The sequence below is a fragment of the Tupaia chinensis genome, unplaced genomic scaffold (assembly GCF_000334495.1).
Source record: "Tupaia chinensis unplaced genomic scaffold, TupChi_1.0 Scaffold147554_1, whole genome shotgun sequence".
Taxonomy (NCBI): Eukaryota; Metazoa; Chordata; class Mammalia; order Scandentia; family Tupaiidae; genus Tupaia; species Tupaia belangeri.
In genome coordinates, this window is record NW_006207406.1 from 1502297 (window position 1) to 1524427 (window position 22131).

Sequence of the window (22131 nt, forward strand, 5' to 3'; positions counted from 1 at the left end):
TCAGTTAAAGCATGATGAAGGAACCCCATCATTTGGGAGGTCCCCTCATTGCAGCCAGCCTGGGAAGAGTCACAAGTCTTCCATGGCAGGCACTCCACTTGACTGCAGTGAACTGTAATAGTAAAGAAAGCAAAGTTACTGAGCCTGCCAAAAGGGGGCAGTCTTCAGGTCAGTAGAAAACAGAGGTCTTTCCTGAAGCATTCCATATTTTTGAGGGTCTGAGGAAGGACATTTAGAAGAAAAATAGGGAGGCAAAACATTAATGGCACGAAGGAATGTGGTATTATCTGTTGAAGATCTTTTGTAGCTTTATCAACTGTACTAGGGAGAAATGTTCACCTGTCGAAATATCCATTCTGTAAACCAAATAATAATGTGATTGAATATATAAAAGAAAATGAAAGAACGAAAGAAAGAAAAAAAGAGAGAAAGAAGGAAAGAAAGAGAAAGAAAATAGAGGTCAAATGTAGCTTTCCTCTTTTGGCTGGCGATCCCTGGCTTAGTTTGTTTCCCATTACATATAAGTTTTCAAACTAAGAATACCATCCAATGATATTGTTGCTTAGAGAGTTTTGACACTTCCCAGAAAGTTAATTACATCCTACAAGTGCTTTTTAAAGAATGATGTAGAACTCTTCCAGTGGAAACTGTGAGTGGTTGTTGGAGCTTTCTAGGCAGATAGGTAGGTAATTAGTTGTGAGGAGATTGTCTCAGTAGATACAAGACTGCTGGAAGCAAGCTTTTTTTTTTTTTTTTTGATATAGAAATTTTTCTTTTTGAGGGGGGAAGGTTTTTGCTATAGGGCGTGTTCACTCGCCAGAAAGCAAGAAATCACCCCCCAGGGGGGATGGCCACACCATAATCCTTTCTCCTCCATTCCCCTCTCAGGATCTTGGGCATGCACGCACATGCCCCCGGTGTGAGTTTAAGCCACCGACCGGGTCTGGGACTACATGGGAGTCCAGTGGCATAGCCATTACACTAACTGCTGGTCCCTGGGTATTGAAATTTTTAATGTAAATATACCACTAATGTGATACTGTGAGGAGACTTTAAAAGTTTGTAGAAACTTGGAATTAAAATACGAGTTTATGGGACCAGCAGTTAGCGTAATGGCTATGTCGCTAGACTCCCATGTAGTCGACTGCAGTTTGAGTCCTGGACCCAGTGGCTTAAAACTCAAGCCGGACGTGTGTGCATGCGTGCCCAAGATCCCGAGAGGAGAATGGAGGAGAAGGGATTGCGGTGTGGCCATCCTCCCTAGGGGGTGATTTATCGCTTTCTGTCTCTCTGTCTCTCTCTGTCTGTCTGGCGAGCTCACGCAGCCTATGGCAAAAACCTCTCAAAAAAAAAAATACGAGTTTATTTTGGAACAAAATATGAGTAGTTTTTACATCATACACATTTTATTTGAACTTTTTAAAGAACCCTCATATAATTCAGTTCTTTGTGTTGTTTCATTTTATTTTCATGAAAACGTACCCAGAAAGCATTACAGCTACTATAAAGTTTTTTGAAAGTATAACAGGTAAATCAATAAGAGTATATCTTATGCCCTCCAGTTAAAAAAAGTGAAAAACAACTCCATCCTGTAAACACTATTACACTATGCAACTTACCTCCTCAGATGGGAGAGTCAGTTAGCTAAGGGGGAAAACAGGTCTACGGTTAGTTTCCTGAAAATGTATGGAATTCATTTTGACAATGGACAACTCATAGCACACAAGAACTAATTGATAAAAGGCAAAGATATTCTCAGTTATTTATTGATCACCTACTGTGTGTCAGGTTCCATGCAGAGTGGAGGACTGTGTACCCCAAACTGGGCAGATGGTCCATGCCTGGTCTTCTCTTGTCTTTTTCATAGATAAAGCTATAAGTACACCCTAGTGACTACTACCATGACAAGAAAGTATCTGTTTAAATTCTCAGTCAAATGGAATTTTGATTTAGGCAAAATGCAAAAAGTCTTACTGCAGGTAGATCCCAGAAGCCAATCTATGGCAGGTAGGTAATCAATGCTGTCTCTGAAAATTGGACCAAAACAAAAAAATAGTGTGTGCCTTTTCAGTGTCACCTTTGCTTGCCTACTAGAATCTTAACATACTATGGAAAAACACCTTTGGGATTCAAGGAAACAGGGATTTCAGAATTATAGCTATGTAGTTCATCCTTAGTGCAGATCTCGTTTTACATGAAAATTACACAGAAAGTTATTCCTGTAATTTATTATTTGATAACAAATGTATTTGGAGGAGCAGAAAGGTATCATATACAGAAAACCAGGCCTTTGATTCTTTTACACTTTGATAATTCCACCCCTACAGGACCTAGCTCATAGTGGGCACTCACTGTTTTGTTTGGTTTTTGGTTTTTTGGTCTTTTTTGTTTGTTTTTGGATTTTTTTTTTTTTAAACCCTGACTCTCACATAAGCCTTCTCTATGAATGTGGGATTTTGAAACTTAGTATTTACTTAGTAGTAAACGATACTAGTAAATATTTAGTACTAGCATTAATACTTAGAATTGAGTAGTAATAAAATAATACTTAGTATTAAAACTAAATAAAACAGCTAAGATTTTGCCTTTGGGTGACTCTAGGAAAACACTCTTGAGATAAAGGGATTCTAAATTTTTCCAAATTTCTTATTAGGAAAATTTTTACCCATACACAAAACAGAAAAGAATGTAGCTCCTCCTATACCCCACCTAGGATCAGTCCTTGTCAGCATTGTGCCAATCTTGTTTTTATTTATCCAACCCCATGCCCACACACATACACACACCCTTCTAAAACATTTTAAAGCATGGAAAGTACCAACTTGCTATAGATCGTTGTGAAAACAAATTCCCTGGTACCTCTGTAGTTTATTTCCCAGGTGCAATCTGCATTACCGTCATGGGAGAGACAAAGTATACTCAACAAAAACTTACCAAGTGATCCTGGTTCCTTTGCACTTTAAGGAAAGCAAAAAAGCTCAATTCTTCTGCTCTAATGTTTATAGCCTGAGAAAATGAAACCCTCAAACTTTTGCTTACTTCTTATATTCATTTCACCTTCTCATAATTCTCCACAATAAGATTAAGGCTGGGGAAGGGAAGTGCTTTGATTAAATTCTTAAAATGAGCTAGACAATGGGCCAAGCTCCTCGTTAACATCAGCTCTTTTCATATGTATGCCCTCGCCTAGGTTAGGTACCACTAGCTCTATTTTATGAGGAAAAACAAAAAGGTTAAATTACTTGCCCAAGGTCACATAGCCTTCCAAAGCATGATGCTCTTTCTATCCTTTCAGAGTGTGTCATAGTCAACCATGAGACAGAAATAATTCTGAGTATTTAAAATAAGATGCAATATAGGGAGTTGGCTACCTGGGTAGCTACCAGAGGCTGAAAAGCCCGCAGTGGAAGGTGGGGCAACCCGAGATTAGAAATTATAGGAAGCTGCTGGAAGGAGCAAGGTCACCCTGCAGAAGCTGGAACTACAGCTGGCCTGTCCTCTAGGAGTCACTACTGGATAGACCCAGAGGCAGACAGAAGTGGGGGATGGCACCCACACACAACATCCAGTCTCCTGCTAGGGACTCCCATTGGCCAATCCCAGCTTGAGGCCATCCATCAAGAGAAGTGTAGCCAGCAAAGATCCTATGGGAGACCAAGAGATGAGGATCTGGCAGACGGGCCCAGGAGCTGCACTCAAGGCACGCTGAGGTGAAGGAAAACCAGCTTCACATTTTGGTCCTTCTGGATAATCTTACTTAGCAAGTAAAATACATGCAAGAATAATTTCTTTCCTTATTTATGTATTTTGTCTGTGAATGAGAGAGACAGACCAAGAGAAAACAGCCCAAATAGGGTCCTGACACTGTAACCTACCCCCAGCTTTCAGCCAGCCCCAGATGGAGTATGGCCAAGCGTGTGCCCGGCACATCCAGGGAGGTCGCCAGACTTGAACAGGAAGCCTTCTCATATAAAATTGCCTTGCAAAGTGTGGCATTTTACTGTTGTGCCACAATCCGGCCTCGAGAACGGTGAGAAGGAAAGTGAAAAGTCACCCCCAAGGGTGGATGGCCACACCATAATCCCTTCTCCAACATTCTTCTCTCGGGATTTTAGGCATGCACACTTATGAGCCCGGAGTGATTTTTCAAGCTGCAGGGGCTGGGGCTTAAACCTCAGTTGACTGTGTGGGAGTCCAGCACCTTAACCACCACATCACTTGCTGGTCCCAGCCTCCTCCTCTTTTCCCTGAAAAAAGTGAAATACTTCGTAGTAAGGTTTGTGGAAATGCAGTCATTCAGTTGAGGAGTATTTATCATGGTCGTAACACAGGACTAGAAAAAAAAAGAATTATAACTTACTGTTGGGTTGGGAAGGCAAGGTATATGTTCATGATATAATCAGTAAGCAAGATAGTATTAATATATGATAAAGTGCTACTTTGTTTGAGACTACTGTGCAAATAGAAAGATAGGGCAAAGCTCGGAATTAGACGGGAAATGGTGTTGTGAACATGGGCACTGTGCTCCTTCACTGAGCTGTCAGGAGTCTACACAGGAGCAGGGACCAGCAGTTAGCGTAATGGCTATGTCACTGGACTCCCATGTAGTAAACCACACTTTGAGTCCTGGACCTGGTGACTTAAACTCACACCGGGCGCGTGTGCGTGCGTGCCCAAGATCCCGAGAGGAAAATGGAGGAGAAGGGATTGCGGCGTGACCATCCCCCCTGGGGGGCGATTTTCCGCTTTCTGTCTCTCTGTCTCTCTCTGTCTTTCTGGCTAGCGCACGTGCTCTATAACAAAAAAATAAAACAAACAAACAAACAAACAAAAAAAAAAAACAAACAAACAAACAAAATCTCTAAAAAAAAAAAAAAAAGGAGTCTACCCAGGAGCGCCCAGAGCTGCATCAGCCTGCCTAGCCCTGGGAACCTCCCCAACAATGTCAACTCAGTGGGGTGGTTTGAGGAGCTGAAACTTCTACTTCCTATTGTGGTGCCCACAAATCTCCCCTCAAAACCAGTAGGTTCCAGTCCTGGTTGCACATTAGAATCAACTGGAGAATTTTAGAAAAACATATTCATGTGCAGGCCTTACCTTATTCAAACTAAATTTTAAATCCCTGTGCTCTGGCACAAGTGTTTCCAAAAGCTCTCCAGGTGCCTGTGACATGCACTGAAGGATGGGACCCACTGCTAACTATAGGTTGTCGGGAAAGTCATGAGGCATTTTTCTGTTTTTCTTTGCAAAAAACGTGTTATGACTTTCCCGGCCACCCAACAGAAGACTTGCAATCCTCAGGAGTCCTCCTTCCCCCACTGAAGTAAGCCTTTCTCCGTGTATGATGTGACGGAGCGAGAGCTGAGGTATGTGCACCAGGGAAGTCCAGAGGGCATTGAGATAACTTTTTATTGCTTCATGATTTTGCTACAGCTGTTCCTGGGCATGCAAATATTTACGGTCTTGCCTCCACATTGAAGAAGGCAATTTCAAGTTTTCAAATAACCTTTACTCTTTTTTTAAACAACTTTATTCAGATGCAGCTCACAAACTATTCACTTCGCCCATTAAAGCATACAAAATTCTTTAGTATATGCACGTGGTGGTGCCATCATCACCACGATTTTATGGTAGAATGTTTCTGTCCCCTGAGAGAAACCTCATACTTTTTTTTTCTTTAATAAAGCAGAGGCATTTCAGAGGCACACTCCAATTTGGCACTCTTTTCATAGCTGGACTTAGACTTGCAGAATCTACTTCTCTGTCTTCTTTCTGTGTTAATACGTGCAGAAGTTAGTTTGGTTTTACCCTGTTTTGTGTGACATGCCCCCTTGTCTGTGTGTGTGTCTAGGTAACGAGGAAGGTGCCCCGTGCTGCAGAGCCAAAGCCCAGCACTAGGAGCAGTTCACTGGGGGAGAGCTCAGGCCCCAAGTTCTATTGCTTCTGTCAATAGTCCTTGTTGATTTCCATGCAGATTTATGGGTTTGCTATTGCAGATTTTAAGATGTAAGCCCTTTCTCTTAGAATGAGGGCAAAGTACAACTGTACTTGCCAAATACGTAAAGGTGCCATGATTAAAAACGGTCTGGAAAACTATGCCTTCTTGAGAGAAGAAAGGAAATCCCTTTATCTGATTCCCCCTACCTCCAAACTCCTGTAGTACATACAACCTCTGACCTTCATCTTTTTTATTTATTTATTTTTTTGCTACTAGGCATGTGCAATTGCCAGGGAGGTGGGGGAGGGGAGAGAAAGCCCTTCCCCACCTTCCCCCAGGGAGGATGACCACACTGAACTCCCCTTTCTTCCATTTCCCTCTTGGGATTTTGGGGCTTTTCAAGCTTCCAGGATGGAACTCGAACCACACTGTGGGCCTTGTGGGATCCCGCCACCTTAACCGCCACACCACTGTTGGCCTCCTATCTTTCATTCTTAACCTCCATGCAGCTAGCTTCCTGTCTTCTGTGACCTTATCCTCCCAATTGAATCCTTGACTGCTTAGGGGCAGACATCCTGACCTATTCTTCCTGTCTTGGTTCTCTTTCCGGCTGCTAAGGTAGAATAGCATTCATAAATATTGTGTGTTTGATTAATTTTATAAGACAAATCAGTTTTAGAATACAAAGGTTTTGTTTGTTTTGTTTTGTTTTTCTTGTGGCTATTGTAGAGGTTTGTTTTGTTCTTTTCCTTTAAGTATCTTTTTTCCTTCCTTCCATGAGCAAAAGAGGAGAGCCAGTACCCCCAGCAGGGTCTTCATGCTATGATTGATCCCTAGTCTCAGCTAGCCCCAGATCATGGGTGTGCACACCAGACCCAAACTTGGAACTTTCTCTTACGAGCGGTCTCACCACTGTGCTGTGCCACCTCTGGCCCCAGTATTTCCATTTTAGAGCACTGAATTGCTCTGAGGACTTTCTTGAGGAGAATCATAAGATCCCAGCTAGTTTTTAACTAGATCTACCGTAGCCTGGTCTCTGGCCTGTAGACCACAATCTTGAGTGGTATGACCTAAGAGGACTTCACCTTTCAGACCCTCAGTTGTTTTATCTGCATTTTATATACCATTCATTATGTATATTTCTTCCAAACTATTGTTTTGAACCTACATAGTTTGGATTTTAAGTGTTTCAGTGGAAACAAGTAACTGATGATACCGGTTAATCTGGAGGATTGCAATGGGATCTCTTTTAAAATCCATCAGGAAACATTTTTTTATAAAAACTTTAAAGAAACCATCTATGTGTCTATATTTAAGCAAGGAATGGCTGTGTACACATTTACTGTGAGGTAATAAATCATGCTATATAATTGGTTCATCAGCAGAAAGCAAAGTGGAACCATGTGGTTAGCATAGAAACATTGCACATAATGAGGGTGAATTTTCTCATCTTAGAATAGAATAGTAGCACCTCTTGACAATAAGGCACTCGAAACAGTAAACACTCAGTAAAACAGTAAATATTGTTGTTAATCCTTGCTTTATTTAATAGGAAAAAAAGGTGCAGAATTGTAGATAATAAATTAGTGTGATATTAAGGTTCTAAAATGACCAGTTCTAGAAAGAAACAGATTTGGTCAATCTGTATTTGCAGATCTGCCCTTATCTAATACCATCTCCAAATGTTGAATGATTCATTTAGAGATGTTAAAAGAGAAACTTAGATAAAATACATTTGTATAGCATTTATTTGAGCAAAGAATGATTCATGAATTGGGCAGCACTGAAAACTGGAAGGTGTTCAGAGAACCCAGCGCCAGCAGCATGAGTAAGGAGCCTTTATAGGCTGAATGCGGAAGGAAAGGAAGTACTTGAAGGGCCACCGCTAGGAGTTTGCTTTATGTAGCTATGATCTGTGGGAGGTTCCTAGAGCTAGCCAATCATCAGCTGGCTGTTTATGATGGGCAGTTCCTAAAGCTAGCCAATCAGCTGGCTGACTGAGGCTCATTTTGATTTGTTTGTTTTTTGAGGGGATGAGATTTAAGTCATTACAAGAAATACCTCCAAGTTAAGTTTCAGTTGCTTGCTAAGGCTTCAGGTTTAAAGATAACTTCCTTTACCTCCTTAGGGCATGCTACCTGTAAGTCAAACATTTAGAGACGCTCTTAACTAGTTCTGTCTCAAAGTAAAAAGTCTATCATCTCATTCTTAATCACCCTGTTTTCTGTTTCTTTTGGTGTTTGCTTCCATAATTCTAAGTGATTTATTTGTGTCACTGTTTCTTCAGTTACTAATTTTAGCTAGTATGTTTTCAAACCTTTCACTTGAAAAAATAACTTTAATTGGTATTTTAAATCCTGTTTTCATTTTTGTTGAAGAAAATAAAACAGGGCTCTAAAAACATGATAGAAACAACTTCATATGGTCCCCTATTTGCTTTAACAGAGCCAAGTAATATTCTCTCTTTTTTCCCCAGCCTGGCCTTTACAAGTCATTTTCTTAACAGTTATTGTATAATTTATCAGGTACCATATTTTTTTCAGATATATGTAGGATTTAAAATGATTCCTTTTTTTAAGATTGCATAATTACTCAAATGATTGCCTTCAACTATGGACAAACAGACCCCTGACGAGGTCATGTTGGTAAAACAAGCCTTGTGGGGGATTTCAGCCACCAGGCTATTGCGACTTGGCTGTTTTTTTGGTGGATTGCAATTACTAATCCATGAGAGTATTTCTTGTGGGGAAGAATTTTACATTCATGAACGTGATTTATTGCTAGTTGTTTACACAGAGAACTAGTAAGGAAATATTTTAATCTGTATTCTGGTATCTATTTACCATTTTTCTTAGTATAATATCTACTGATAAAAAAGTATTATCTAATTTCATTCAGCATGGTACAGAGTGGCAAACAACAGATTTTAAGTCAGAAATCCTGCTTTGTGATCTTTTCCATTTATTAGTTATGTGTCTTTGTGAAAAACACCAAATAACTATTGTACTATTTTTCTCCCCATAAAACCACTTAGCCTATTTTTTCCAAATTGGATTTTTTTAATCAAATAAGAATGACTTTGAAAATTACAAAAAACGATATAAGTTATGACTGTGACTCTTACTATTATTATCACTCTTCTTAACCCAAATAATTTCACTGACTTACATATCCAAGTTGTGACTCTGCTTTAGGGAATATAATTGTGTTTTATATTTTGGACTAGCTGAGGGTGATTGGGATTGAATCCAAGGGCGAGCCTTTGTTTTTTGTTTTGTTTTGTTTTGATTTTTGTTTTTTAGAGGTTTTTGCTATAGGGCGCGTGCGCTTATCAGAAAGACAGAGAGAGAGAGACAGAAAGCGAGAAATCAGCCCCCAGGAGGGATGGCCACGCTGCAATCCCTTCTCCTCCATTCTCCTCTTGGGATCTTGGGCACGCACTTACACGGCGCGAGTTTAAGCCACCGTTTTGAGACTTGAACTGCGGTGGACTGCATGGGAATCCAGCAACATAACCATTATGCCAACTGCTGGTCCTAAGCCTTTTTTTTTTCTTTTTTTTTTTTTTTAAATATCTGGCTCTCTTTCCACTTTCTTGCATGTCCCAGAGTGTGCAAGAGATGAAGTAATTCTTTGTACCCTTCAATAGCATACATTTCTTTAATTCTCAAAATAATAAAAAAGCCTAGTAAACTTATGGCTTATTTTATCTTACTACCGAAACTAATGAGCATGTAAGCAACTCGAAGCTTTTACACAGCATATCAAAATGCTTGCATTTATCCCCAAGGTACCATTAAGAAAAAAAATCCTGTTTCTAGATGGGATAATGAAATCCCAAAGCCGTCAATAGGAGGTATGCAGTTCTTTCCCCTTCGGGTTTTCTCTTTCTGCATCAGTGAGTCCTAACATGGAGAGTCCTAACATGGGAGAACTCTCGGGAATCCTCATGAGCCATCAGAAGGGATGGGTGACTGGGAAGGTGGTGGAGGACTCGAGTCCACACTGAACTGAGACGCAAGTACGCTGTCAGACACTGCGTAGTCCTCATAGATTTCATCTCTGTGATGAGCCACATGTCTCCTTGCTGGCAATTTGGGCTTTGTAATTCCATGAGGCATTTTGTAGGAGACCAGATGCCGCCTTGGCATCACCATCCGCTCTGCATCTGGTTAATTACAGACTGACTTTCTGGATCTCAAATGAATGTTTGTGGCATCTCCTGATTTTGAAAGCCACCTACAATGGTATGAAATTATCAACATTCTCAAGTGGAAGATTAAAGGTGCCCCTGCTTTTGGAATTTGTGCATTTATGTTTTGGGGATTAATGTCAATATTATCTTGTGTCAGTATATTTTACTAAACATTGACTTTTTCCCCCCCTACATTTGTATAGCATGTCAATGAGAAAACCAGTGGATCACCTTCCAAGCCGGGAGAGAAGAAAGCCTCAGATGAGGTAATTTCTACAACATTAGATTTTCATTTTCCTGTGCTTTTAAACTGTGAGTTCTGTCTTGAAATGTGGAATAATGATGTAGCAAAGAGTTCCTACTGGAATATTGGAAATGTTAATTTTAACGAAGGTCTAAGAGTGTAAGTGGAGGGGCCAGTAGGTGACCTAGTGGTAATGGTATTGGACTCCCGTATGACCAACTGTGGTTCAAGTGCCTGACCTGGCAGCTTGAAACTCATGCGGGGAGTGTGTGTAAGAGTACCCAAAAATCCTGAGAGGAAAAGGATTGCAGAGTGGCCTTCCCACTGGGGGGGGGGTGATTTCACACTCTCTCCCTCTCTCTGTGTGTCTCAGTCAAACACACGTGCCTGATAGCAAACATCTCTCTTTTAAAAAAATATAAGTGTAAATCATTACAAGAAATTCAAAATTAAATGTTCCTGGAAAAGGAGACTTTAAAAATAGAGTCATTTAACAATAGACCTCAGTTGCTTAGGGTACTTTCCCTATAGGAATTGGTAAATCCTAATTGTTTTATTGGCAAATATGGTGGGTGTGGCAGGGAAATCAAACGAGTAAGGAAAAGGAAATCTTTCTTCATGTGAGTGCACCATGAAAGGAGGACAGTGATGGCCCAGATTTACCAGTCATTCAGGTTTGTAGACAAAAGGAAGAGACAACTGTTTTATTTGCATCAATTCTGTGGAAATAATAGTAAAATCAAGTCTTCTCACTTTCGGATGTTTTCTTTGAGTCTCTGAATTTCTCCTTTCATAATCGTGTTTTACTCCATTGTGTACCGTGCACACTGACCTGTTTCACTATGGAAGAGTCGTGTGAAAATACTGTTTGTTCAAAACGATTGGTGTTTTCCTAGTATCTTCCTAGAAATAGACCGCTTTCCTTAATGAGCATCAGTTTCAGTTTGCCTTACGAGCTGTATTTTGAACTAGTGTAACACTGCTAGTTTTACTGTATCTTTTTCACTTATTATAGTTAATATTGCTATAATACGATTTTCAAGTCTTATCTTTTTATATATTTTATTTAAGCTTCTGTCTTATGATTTTTTTCAAGCTATTGTATTCATTGTAACCAGTAGTACACACATTGAATCTCACTTTTCATCCATTAAAGGAGGGAAAAATCGCTAAACAATAAACTTGGCCTAAGTCTTGTTTGGAAAATTTACAAAACATCAGTAAGAATTAGATGATTTTTATTCTACACTGAAAATAGAAACCGCTTCCTTTCTTCCTTCCAATCAGCTATTGATCCTGAAACTATTATAATCTAAAGTATTATTTTGATCTATATAAAGTCTAAATAAATTTTATTAAGTAATTTTTTTTTTTGCTTCTTAAAAAATTTAAATTAAAAAAAAAAACTAAAACCAAAACAAGGGGCCAGCAGATGATGTAACAGTGACATGACAGGACTCCCACATGGCCAGCTGTTTGAGTTCCGAACCTGGTGGCTTAAAACTCACACAGAGTACATGTGCGTGTATGGCCAAGATCCCAGGAGGAGAATGGAGGAGATTCCAGATTGCAGCATGGCCAGCCCCCTGGGAAGTGATGTCTCACTTTCTCTCTCACTGTCTCTCTCTCTCCCCCTGGCAAGAACTCATGTCCTAAGGCAAAAACCTCTACGTAAAAAAAGAGTATTAGATTTGCCTCCTTTTGGCTGCTTTGCACATGTTAAAGCTCAGTAGATATCCATGTCCATCTTCATTCCGTAGAAACTGTCATTTCCTACTTGCAGAAGTCATAGAGCCAGGTTCTGAAATGTACTTGGAAATTTAGAAGGCATAAAGTGATTATTTTATTTTCTCTATTATCAATATTAAACAGATGGTTTTCAAACTTTAGCTCCTCTTTCTATTTATTTTCTGGGGTTTCTGAAATATTCTCTAGGTAGGGAGGATGTTACAGCTGGAACCTGTTATTACATTCTGCGCAAAAGGTTTATTTTTCAACTTTCTATGATTCTTGTTCACCACCAATCCCCATGAAAATACAATTAAGGTTATTTCAAACCAAGAAATTTGTAGTGAAATTTTATACCCATGCAAGACAAACATTTCTTTAAGAATAAAAGAAAACTTGAATTAAAATTTTATCATGTTTCTTTTGGCTAAATTATTAGGAAATAAATTTCCATTTGAAAAGCTACTTTTCCTTTTGTTAGTTTCAAAGTCTATCTGGTATCCTGCAGTTCTTTTGTCATCCTCACCCTTTATTAGATAGTCCCAGATAAATTATCTATTAAATTAGCCATTTAGGCAAATAGTAAACACTTTCTGTTTTATTTATTTTTATCTTTTTAAAATATATGTCAGTTATTTAATTAGGTTCTTGGGGAAAAATTTAAAACACCAATTTGTGAGGATAAACTCCATTTGCAAGGGCAAACTCAGATCACAGGTAGCCCTGGAGCTGAGGAACTGTTTTGATTTTTGGTAAAAAAAAATATTTGCGAGTCCACATTTCTGATCAACCCTGCGCTGCCAGGTAATCTCATCCTTCTTCTCTGCATCGAGGATCTCACCTTCCTGGTGTCTGGGAAGCTTCTTTTTCATGAAGTAAGCATTGATGAGGTGTTTTGGGATTTTTACTTTGCTGATAACAGTTTTGGTGGAGGTGGCAATGACACATTTCTGGTGTGTTCTATGCAGTGCAACTTGATTGAGGACCAGAGGTCTAGTCACAAGTAGCAAGCCACTGCTCAGCTGCTTCAGAAAAACCACACACTTGCCAGTGTGGTGCCCAGTGAGGATGATCAAAATGGTCCCAGGAGTTATACTAGCTCGCAGCTTTCTCACATGCTGACTGAAGGGTTATTTGCCATGGCTCAACAGCTTTCAAGGCACATCTTCAGTAGGATAATACCTAGGCATTTTGTGCAGTTTAATCACCCAGGTACCGCCATTTTTGTCCCCACCAACTTGTTTTGTGACAGTGGCAAGAACCTTCTCCTTTTTACTTTCTTTTCAATTCCAGATTTAGTGACCGAGTGTTTCCTCTTGTACATGGCCTTCCTGGAATACATGGCAGATTGGGACTATCTGCCCATCCCATTCTTGGCTGCAGTGGGGCTTCCCCCTCTTGGATTTTAGCCTTGTGGTCACCCTTTTTGACTTCGAGTTTCTTCTCCTTAGTATCTGGTTTCTCAGCTTTTTCATTTGTCATCATCTATAATGGGAAAGAAGAACACTTCCTGTTTTAAAACTGTAGTGTTCTTCTGTTGTTTAGACCCCAAAATTACATTTTGTTATAATTATCTATTAGTATTAATCAAGATAAATTGTTTTGCCCCCAAAAACTTTTCCAGTATGACCAAATGGACAACCAGCCAGTTCTTACATAGTCATTCTTGGACCAATTCGTTGTAACTTGGAAGCTTAGATATTATTCTAAATATAGAGACATTATTGGTTTAGGCCACAACCGTTAGCCCAGAGTTAAGTCATTTTATAATGTGTAGATTATAGAGGACTTCATCTCCATACTTATAAAAGGTTTAGAAAATGCTGTCACAAATGCCACCAGGGAAGAGCTTGAGATTGCCTTGTGCATACAGGCAGAATGTACTTTGATTTTGTAATTGCAAGGCTGACCTTCTACCTGCATAGGAGGAAGAAGGGATTTTTCTTTATTGACAATCTAAATACTTGTCATTTTGTTTTAACACATTGCTGGGAAATTTAGATTTACAACGTATCTTTGTGCCAGAGCCTGGACATCTCTGTCTATTTTGCTCTCTTCCAAATCAGCAGAATCAAAGAAGGGGGATAGGCCTTGCTTGGCTTAACTCATGACTTTAGACAAAATAAATTTAGCAGCATTTACTTGAGCAAAAGAGTGATTTATGAGTCAGACAGCACTCTACTCCAGAAGAGGTTCAGAGAGCTTCACTCTGACCAAATTCTGCCCATGTCTGTTTGCTATGGTACACATGGGGTGGGTGGCTCAGTAGTCGAGGTCTATTTCCAAAGTGGTCTGTCTCCAAAAGGTCGTAAATTATTTAGGTTATGTAGAAATAAATCAAGGATGGGATTGTAGCCTTGGAGAGAGTTCAGGGAAACCATTCTACTTCGGCATTAGTTATGCCTTTGAGGTCGTGGTTATAGAACCCTGTGCAGTCTGGATTTGTTACCCGTCTTGTCTGCCACCCACAGTCAGTTTCCATCCTCTCTTCACAATTACCCGAGAAACACTTCCAAAAACAAGTTATTTCTCCTAAATATTTTTTCAACCACTACTCTGCTAACTAAGAAGTGAGATTTAAAAGTATAGTTTGAGTTTGGGTAATGCATTTTTAAAGTAGCAAGTACCTCCAAAGGTTAAGTACTGCTTGTCTCCAAGCATATACAAGTATACTGGTTAGGTCTCCACGGACAAACTGAGGCCTTTGAAACAGACTCACTTTGAACATTTGCTTTCTGTGTTTAAGGGCACTTTCTGGTGTTTTTTTCCTTCTCTCTTAATACCCTTCACATATTATTTAGAGGTGCAAGAAGAGGACATGGAGGAGGACTTTGGAAGTTTATAGCCAGGAGAAAAAATTATTTTTTTAAAAATTATTTTATTTTAACTTTATTAATTTATTTTAATTTGATCAGTGAGAGACAAAGCAAGTGAGCAAGCGAGAGAGAAAAAGAGACAGAGAGAGAGAGGGAAAGTGAGAAAGCAAGCCACCTGGTCTGGGACTCAAACCACCGTCAGCCATGTGGGAGTCCAGTGCCCTTAACCCCTGCACCACTTGCTGGCCCCGAAAAAAAGTTATTAAGGTTAGGTGAGAGCCATCATTTCATTGCCATATATAAAAACATGTGAGGATAAATGCAGCCATGTGAATTTCAGAAGTCTTTCTCCTTTGCTGTATTGTAAATTTTTTTTTTGTATTTTTGGACTGTGATCCCTACACAGTTATTAAGTGATCCTTAGACACCTGCTGCGATTTTAATAGAATATTGCAAGTAAAATATCACACAATACAAATGCTTGAGGACGGAATAGGGTGAGTGTCAATGAGAACTGATGTTTGTCTATACCAATCATGACTTCGTCAGTTTCTTCTGAGATGTAGAGGAATTATAAGACCAAAAGTTGAATGGACTAACAAGTCAAGGATAAAATGCAAACAGCAGAAAAATGAGAACATTTAACTTTTTTTTTCTTTCCTTTTCTTTTCTTTTTTGAAAATTTGCCAGAAGGCACATATGCTCACTGGAGAGAGTCAGAGAAAGAGAGAGAGAAAATGAGAAAGCATCTCCTTTGGGGAATAATCACACTGCAATTCCTTCTTCTTTTCTCCATCCTTTTGGGATTCTGGGCATGCACACACATGCGCCCAGTGTGTTTTTCAAGTCACCGGTCAGGGACTCAGAATTCACAGTTGGCCATGTGGGACTCAGCTGCTGTACCAATTGTCACCATCTTATCAACATTTTTTTTTTAAAGGTTTTTTGCTGTAGAGTGCATGTATTCACCAGAGGGAGATGGAGAGACGGAAAGTGAGAAATCACCCACCTTGGCGGGGAGGGATGGTTACACCGAAATCCGTTCTCCTACCTTTTCCTCTTGGTATTTTGGGCATGCTCACCCATGCACACAACATGATTTTCAAGCTGCTGAGTCCAGGACTTGAACTGTGCTCAGCTAAGTGGGAATTCAGTGCCTTAACCACTACACCACCTGCTGGGTCCCCCATCAACATTTTTAAATCGAGTGTAACAAAGAAGTACTTCCAAATCTACAATTTCAACATAGGTCCTTTCAACATATGTGCCTACATTACTGCTTAAAAATTGGAATTCGTGGCTGACAGGCATCTGATTTGGGAGGTCAAACCAACTATGGGAAGTTCCCAAGTTCGCCTGGACTGTAGTTTCCCTGTTTTTTAGTTCTAAATTATTATTTATTTCTTCACTAACTATAATAGAATATTTTTAGGATCATTTTTTTCTCCCCCAGGGAGACACCAATGATAGTTATTTTCTGAGTCTCCATAAATCCAAGCATGTCTTCCTCTTGGCTTCACACAACAAAGTCAATTAGTACAAAACTGTACAGTGCTTGGGTAACTGTTCTGTTCTGTTCCTTCGAAATTCTGTCTATTGCTCCAAGCTTTTTTGACTTTTTGTTTGGTAAAGATGTCCAAAGAGTCTAATTTGATTTATTTTTAGGAAACTTGTTTTGTTTTAAGGAGAGATTTTTACTATAGGGTGTATGCACTTGCTGGAGAGACAGAAAGTGAGAAATCTCCCCCCAGTGGGGATGGCCACGCCACAATCCCTTCTCCTCCATTCTCCTCTTGGTGTTTTGGGTTTGCACACACACGTGTCCAGTTTTAAACCACTGGATTTGGAGTCCAGGACTCAAACCATGGTCGACTATGTGGGACTCCAGCAACATAACCATTACACAATCTGCTAGTTTTAGGAAGCTTGTTTTCTAGCTATGGTGATTGTCTGATTTTTTTCTTTTATTCTTACAATTTTAAAAACAGTGCTATGTGGGTCAGCTTCATGGTTGGGTGGTTAAGGCAGCTTGAAATCGAACACAGCTGACCGCATTTTTTGAGTCCCAGACCCAGCAGCTTGAGAAACATGGGCATGTGTGCCAAAATCCCAAAGGAGGAAGAGATGGAGCAGAAAAGATTGGGGCATGGTCATTTCCCATGGGGGTGCTTTCTCCTCTCCCTCTCTCTGTCCCTCTCTGGTGAGCACATGTGCCCTTTGGCAAAAATTGGGGGAAATAAAAAAAAAAAAAAGCCAAACAAGTTATGCCTAAATATATGTTTATTTTTATTTTTTCCTGGAATGTCTGCCATTTAATTATTTAATTGTGGCTCTTATTTTAGTTTCTCTTACTTCTTATATATAGTCTGGGATTTGATATTCATTAATTATTCACCTCACAGTTTTCTCTCTGACATTTACCTTTGCATTCTGGGGGAGTTTCTAAAGTGCATTCCTCTTATTTTAATTTCTGAATTCTGCTTTTTGAAACTTGTAATACAGGCTTAACTTTTGCTATTTTTTTTTTTTGGGGGGGGAGTCTTTGTAACCCTTTCTTTCCTCTTCTCCTCTGTCTGTCTCTTTCACTCTGTTTTCTTCCCTTCTTACTCCATAGCTCCCTGCTCTGTTTTCACAGAGGTAACGCCATCTTGTTTCCTATCACGGATGTCTGCTCTCTTGTATATTTCTTCTTGTAGTGTATTGTTTTATGAGCTCTACTGTATTTTTCAGCCTTAGGATAGTGATGTTCTCTTCCTTTTTCTGTGGTGTTTTTGAGAGTGGATTTCTGTTTTCCTGTTTACTCGTTTAAGTAGAGCTCTTCTGACACCTAGAATTTGTGCAGTTCTAAGGACATCGTCCTTCATTCTCTTCTTTGTGCATGTCCACACTAGTTGAATCCTCTTAGTTCTACAGCTACTTGGCACATGGATATTCACACTTCAGGTAAAATATCCACCATCTAATGGGCTTTCATTCAGTGCAGAACTTCAGCTACATGCAATGGAATGCAGCAAAGAACCGCACTCTTCAGCGTGTACTGCTTCTGGGACTCCACTGCCTCCTGTCCCACTCCTTTACTTGGAACAACTAAACTGCAGCATGCCACTACTTCACCCTCCCTGTTATCTCGTCTTCCCACACCCTTCCCACTGAACAACCCTGATTTCTGTTTAGTTGTGGTTTCCAGGATTTGTCATTTCTGCCTTAGTTTAGAAAGAGAGGTATTCATGGGAATAAAGGTAGGTTGCCTCACAAGGAGGACTCCTACAGTGACCACTAGGTTTTCAGGACTTTTGTGTACTGCATGGAGCCTGAGCATTCAGGAGAGCATGGGGGCTTCCTGGGGGCAGGCTTGGTCTGCGTCAGACTCACAACACCGGTGGTCACCAGTTGTGTTTCTCAGTGTGTGCAAGTCTAAACTCCTGATAGAAGAATGAAGGAGAAGGAATTGTGGTGCGCTCATCATCCCTCCTGGGGGGCGAGTTCTCACTTTCCCTCTCACTGCCTCTCTCTGTCTCTCTCCGATGAGCACATGCGCCCTATAGCAAAAACCCAAACAAACAAACAGAAAACCCCCAAAACAAAACACCCTTCTGTTTTCAGATAAACTATATGTAACACCCAGAAACATATGAAAATAACTAGAAGGCAAAAATTTTCTGCATCATCATTCAATGAACTATTTTATTAGGAGCTGAAGATACACTATACATATATGTGTGTGTGTGTATACATATGTATGTATGTATGTGTATATATACACACATATATATACACATATGTGTGTATATATGTATATGTATATACATATATGTATGTGTATGCATATTCGTATGTATACACACATATATATATACACACACTTTAAAATTAAGAATCTATATTATACCATATGTTGCGTAATTATTGGGTCGTCATAAAAGTCATGATACATTTATGCATAGAAAAACAGAAAAGTATGTCATGGCTTTTCCAATAACCCAATATGTACAAAAAGTGGCTAATAAAGAACAATGAAGCACTTAGACTCTATAAGAGAATATACAGGCCAGCTACAGTGGCCCAGCAGTAATGCAACCCTCCGCCATGCTGACGGTATATTTGGAAGGTCGTGGATTCGTGTCTGGGGGTCTCTGTGCATGCCGGGACCACATGTGCATGCACGTGATCCTGGCTGGCTGAGGCCGGGGGTAAGATTGCAGCCTAAAAAGCCTGTTGGAGGTGCCTCCCCTTTCTTTGTCTCTTCCTCTTGAAAGAAAGAAATAAGTAAACTTCAAGAAAAATATATATAAAAATATCCATATTATATCATACTTATGCCCTTTAATATACTTTGGATTTATGCATCTAGTTACTGGCGGTCCCACCAAAATTGTCTCTTGGAAAGACTATACTTTATGGCATGTGAAATTGGAATAAAATATTAGTAAAATATGGAAATAATTAAAACAAAGTTAAATTCAGTGACTTCAGAGTATATAATAAATCCTAGAAGTCTGATAGATTGCTTAAATTTTATTACAGAAAATTCTATTTTATAGTTGGCATTGATTGTTCTTCTCTTTAAATTTAGCTTCTCAAAAGTAATGGAATGACTGGTTCAAAGGGACAATAACCCAAAATCATGTCCCTAGTAAGATGTCTGTGTTGTCTAAGGACTGAAGATACATGATTTTTGTCATGCATCAGCAGTATTTTATCACGTGACACTATACATAATAGCTTGTTAAAGCCTTACAAAAATTGTCCTTTTGTGAAAGCAAAAGCTCATGGCAGGTTAGTATCATAAAGTCTTTTCCATTTCAAGTAGCATTATTATAGAATGCTTAGTAAATGTGTAGAGTATTATATTTCTACTATAAAAAAAGTATGAAAATCTCTCGAGTCCTCATTTTCCAGGACATTACATGAAGTAATGCTGTGATTCTCTAGTTTTAACATGCCTAGGAATTACCTGGAGCTGGTATGAGAAACCCAGACTCCTGGGCCCCATCGCCATAGAGTCTGATTGAGATCAAAGGAGTCAGGATTGTTCTCCTCTTACATGGGACACGTTGTTAGTAATACTGAGGAAATTACTATGGAGCCTGGCACACACAAGCCTGTCTTCCCTCCCTCCTTCCTTACTTCCTTTATGTGCACTCGCAAGAGAGAAAGAGAGGAAGCGCACCCCCCCGGGGGATGGTCACGCTGCAGGCCCTTCTCCATCGCTCCCTCCTTTCAGAACTTGGACACGCATGCACTGATGCCTGGTGTGTTTCACAAGCCATCAGGTACGGGACTCAAACTTGCAGTTGGACATGTGGCCTTCACCACAGGCCACCAGCTGGCCCTCTTTTTTCTTTCTAAAGTGACTCCCCACATCCCTGCCCAGCCCCCATCCCCACCCCCACCATGCTGCCATGTCCTGAGAACAGAGCTCTGGAGCACATTAGAAGAGCTGCAGTTTCCAGAAGTCATTAGACCATTTGGAAGCTTTGGTTGGAGGGAGCGGGTGCTGGTCCTGTTTTTTGCCACTTCTCCCAAAGCTTGTCCCTTTGGTTGTCCCCTCTTTCCTTTCACTCTGTTCAATGACTCCTCTTTAGAACACAGTTTAATTCAATTTCCTTCATCACAAACTGTTTTCAAAGATTTCTTTTGAAATTACTTAAGTTCCCAGTCCATTTTCTCTCTGATCCTTACAGCCAAAATGCTTAGTTAAAACTATGGATTAGAAAAAGAGTGTCAAGAGAAGAGAAAAGCTGAAAGCAAATGTTGACAAATGCTCACATGTAAGGAGAGAAAGGAGAAATTGCGAACAAATCAAAAAAGCAACAGTCAAAGGGGTCTGGGAAACTCTATAAGGAAGGTGGAAGACAGAGTGGATGGCAGCAGGGCTTAAGCTTCCAGGATTTCAGAGTGATGGGGATGTTTTCCCTCTACTAGAGGTGGGATAACAGGAGTCCTCTTCTGAGCTGTTTCTGCGGAGTGACAGGACTATGGCTGCACCATGGTTACTATTGAGAAGGTACTGAGGAGGAGGAGATTCTACACAGATGACACTCCCCTTCCAATGTACAGAGATTCATTGGGTCATCAGAAACATCATGACGTGTTTTTCTTTTTTTCTTTTTTGGAGAGGTTTTTGTTATAGGGCACATGTGCTCACCAGAAAGACAGAGAGAGACAGAGGCAGAAAGCAAGAAATCACCCCCCAGGGGGGATGGTCACACCGCAATCCCTTCTCCTCCATTCTCCTCTCAGGATCTTAGGCACACACGCTCACACACCCTGTGTGAATTTAAGCCACCAGGTCTGGCACTTCAACCGCAGCTGACTACATGGGAATCCAGTGACACAGCCGTTAGGCAAACTGCTGGTCCCATGATGTGTTTTTCTATGCGAAAGGTGGCATGACTTTTCCAACAACCCAATACATAAAGAGCAGCAGATAAAGCCTTCCCCAGCCAAAAGAAAAAAAAAAAGAAAAAAAAAAGGAAGCTAAAACTAGTGTTTATTTATACTGCAAGGGGTAAGTACTATGAAGAAAAAACCATTCATGACATTCATTAGAGAAAAATAAGACAGACTTCGTTCAGAACCATTGCTTTAAGTGCTGGGACCACTGCAATGGGCTTCACCGTAGGAGGGAGACTGCACCAACTCTGACCACAGTAAGAAAGAGTGGGATTCAAAGATGGAGCAGGGTGGGAGAGTCAGCGAATGGAAAGCTATTGAGAGGAAACATCAGGCATTAGGAGGGCTCTGACCAAACTGACCTGACAGGATTCTTGCTCAAGGTAGGCCAGGGTGACCAGCCATCATGTGAGGGATGGTGGAGGATGAGGATGAACCCCCTACCCTGAGCAGATATTGAGGCTAGGGGGTTCTGGCCACAGCGACTTAGCAGGCTTCTTGCTAAAATCAGACAGTGCAAAGATGAACATGCAAGTCAAATGTCAAAGCCTAGGTGAAAAGATGCTCAGAGGAGCCTGGGAAGAGTTTGGTCAGCGCGGCCCAGGTGGTTATATGTTAAGGATTTCATGGACTGTCAGTACTATTCCCTGCCAGTTGTTTATAGGCAAATGGACTGACTTATCAACTAAACAGTATGAACCAAGAAAGGCATTATTGGAAAGAAGTCACAAGTGAGTTCTAAAAATATGTTTATCTTTAACCATTACAACTCCAAACTTCCTAGTTGGTTATTTATTAATACAACAAGGTTGGC

General features: G+C 40.2%; 1 protein-coding gene across 7 annotated transcripts in view; it reads left to right on the forward strand.

The window, feature by feature from the left end:
- Nucleotides 1-22131, forward strand: part of CAST (calpastatin) — a 129633-nt gene that overhangs the window by 3798 nt on the left and 103704 nt on the right. For all 7 annotated transcript variants that reach the window (XM_014584751.2, XM_014584753.2, XM_014584754.2 and 4 more), the window contains exon 2: nucleotides 10337-10399. Coding sequence is in view for 4 of the 7 variants with exons in the window: in XM_014584749.2 (XP_014440235.1) it covers nucleotides 10337-10399 (63 nt within the window). In the remaining 3 variants the exon portion in view is untranslated. The remainder of the gene's footprint in view (nucleotides 1-10336; nucleotides 10400-22131) is intronic.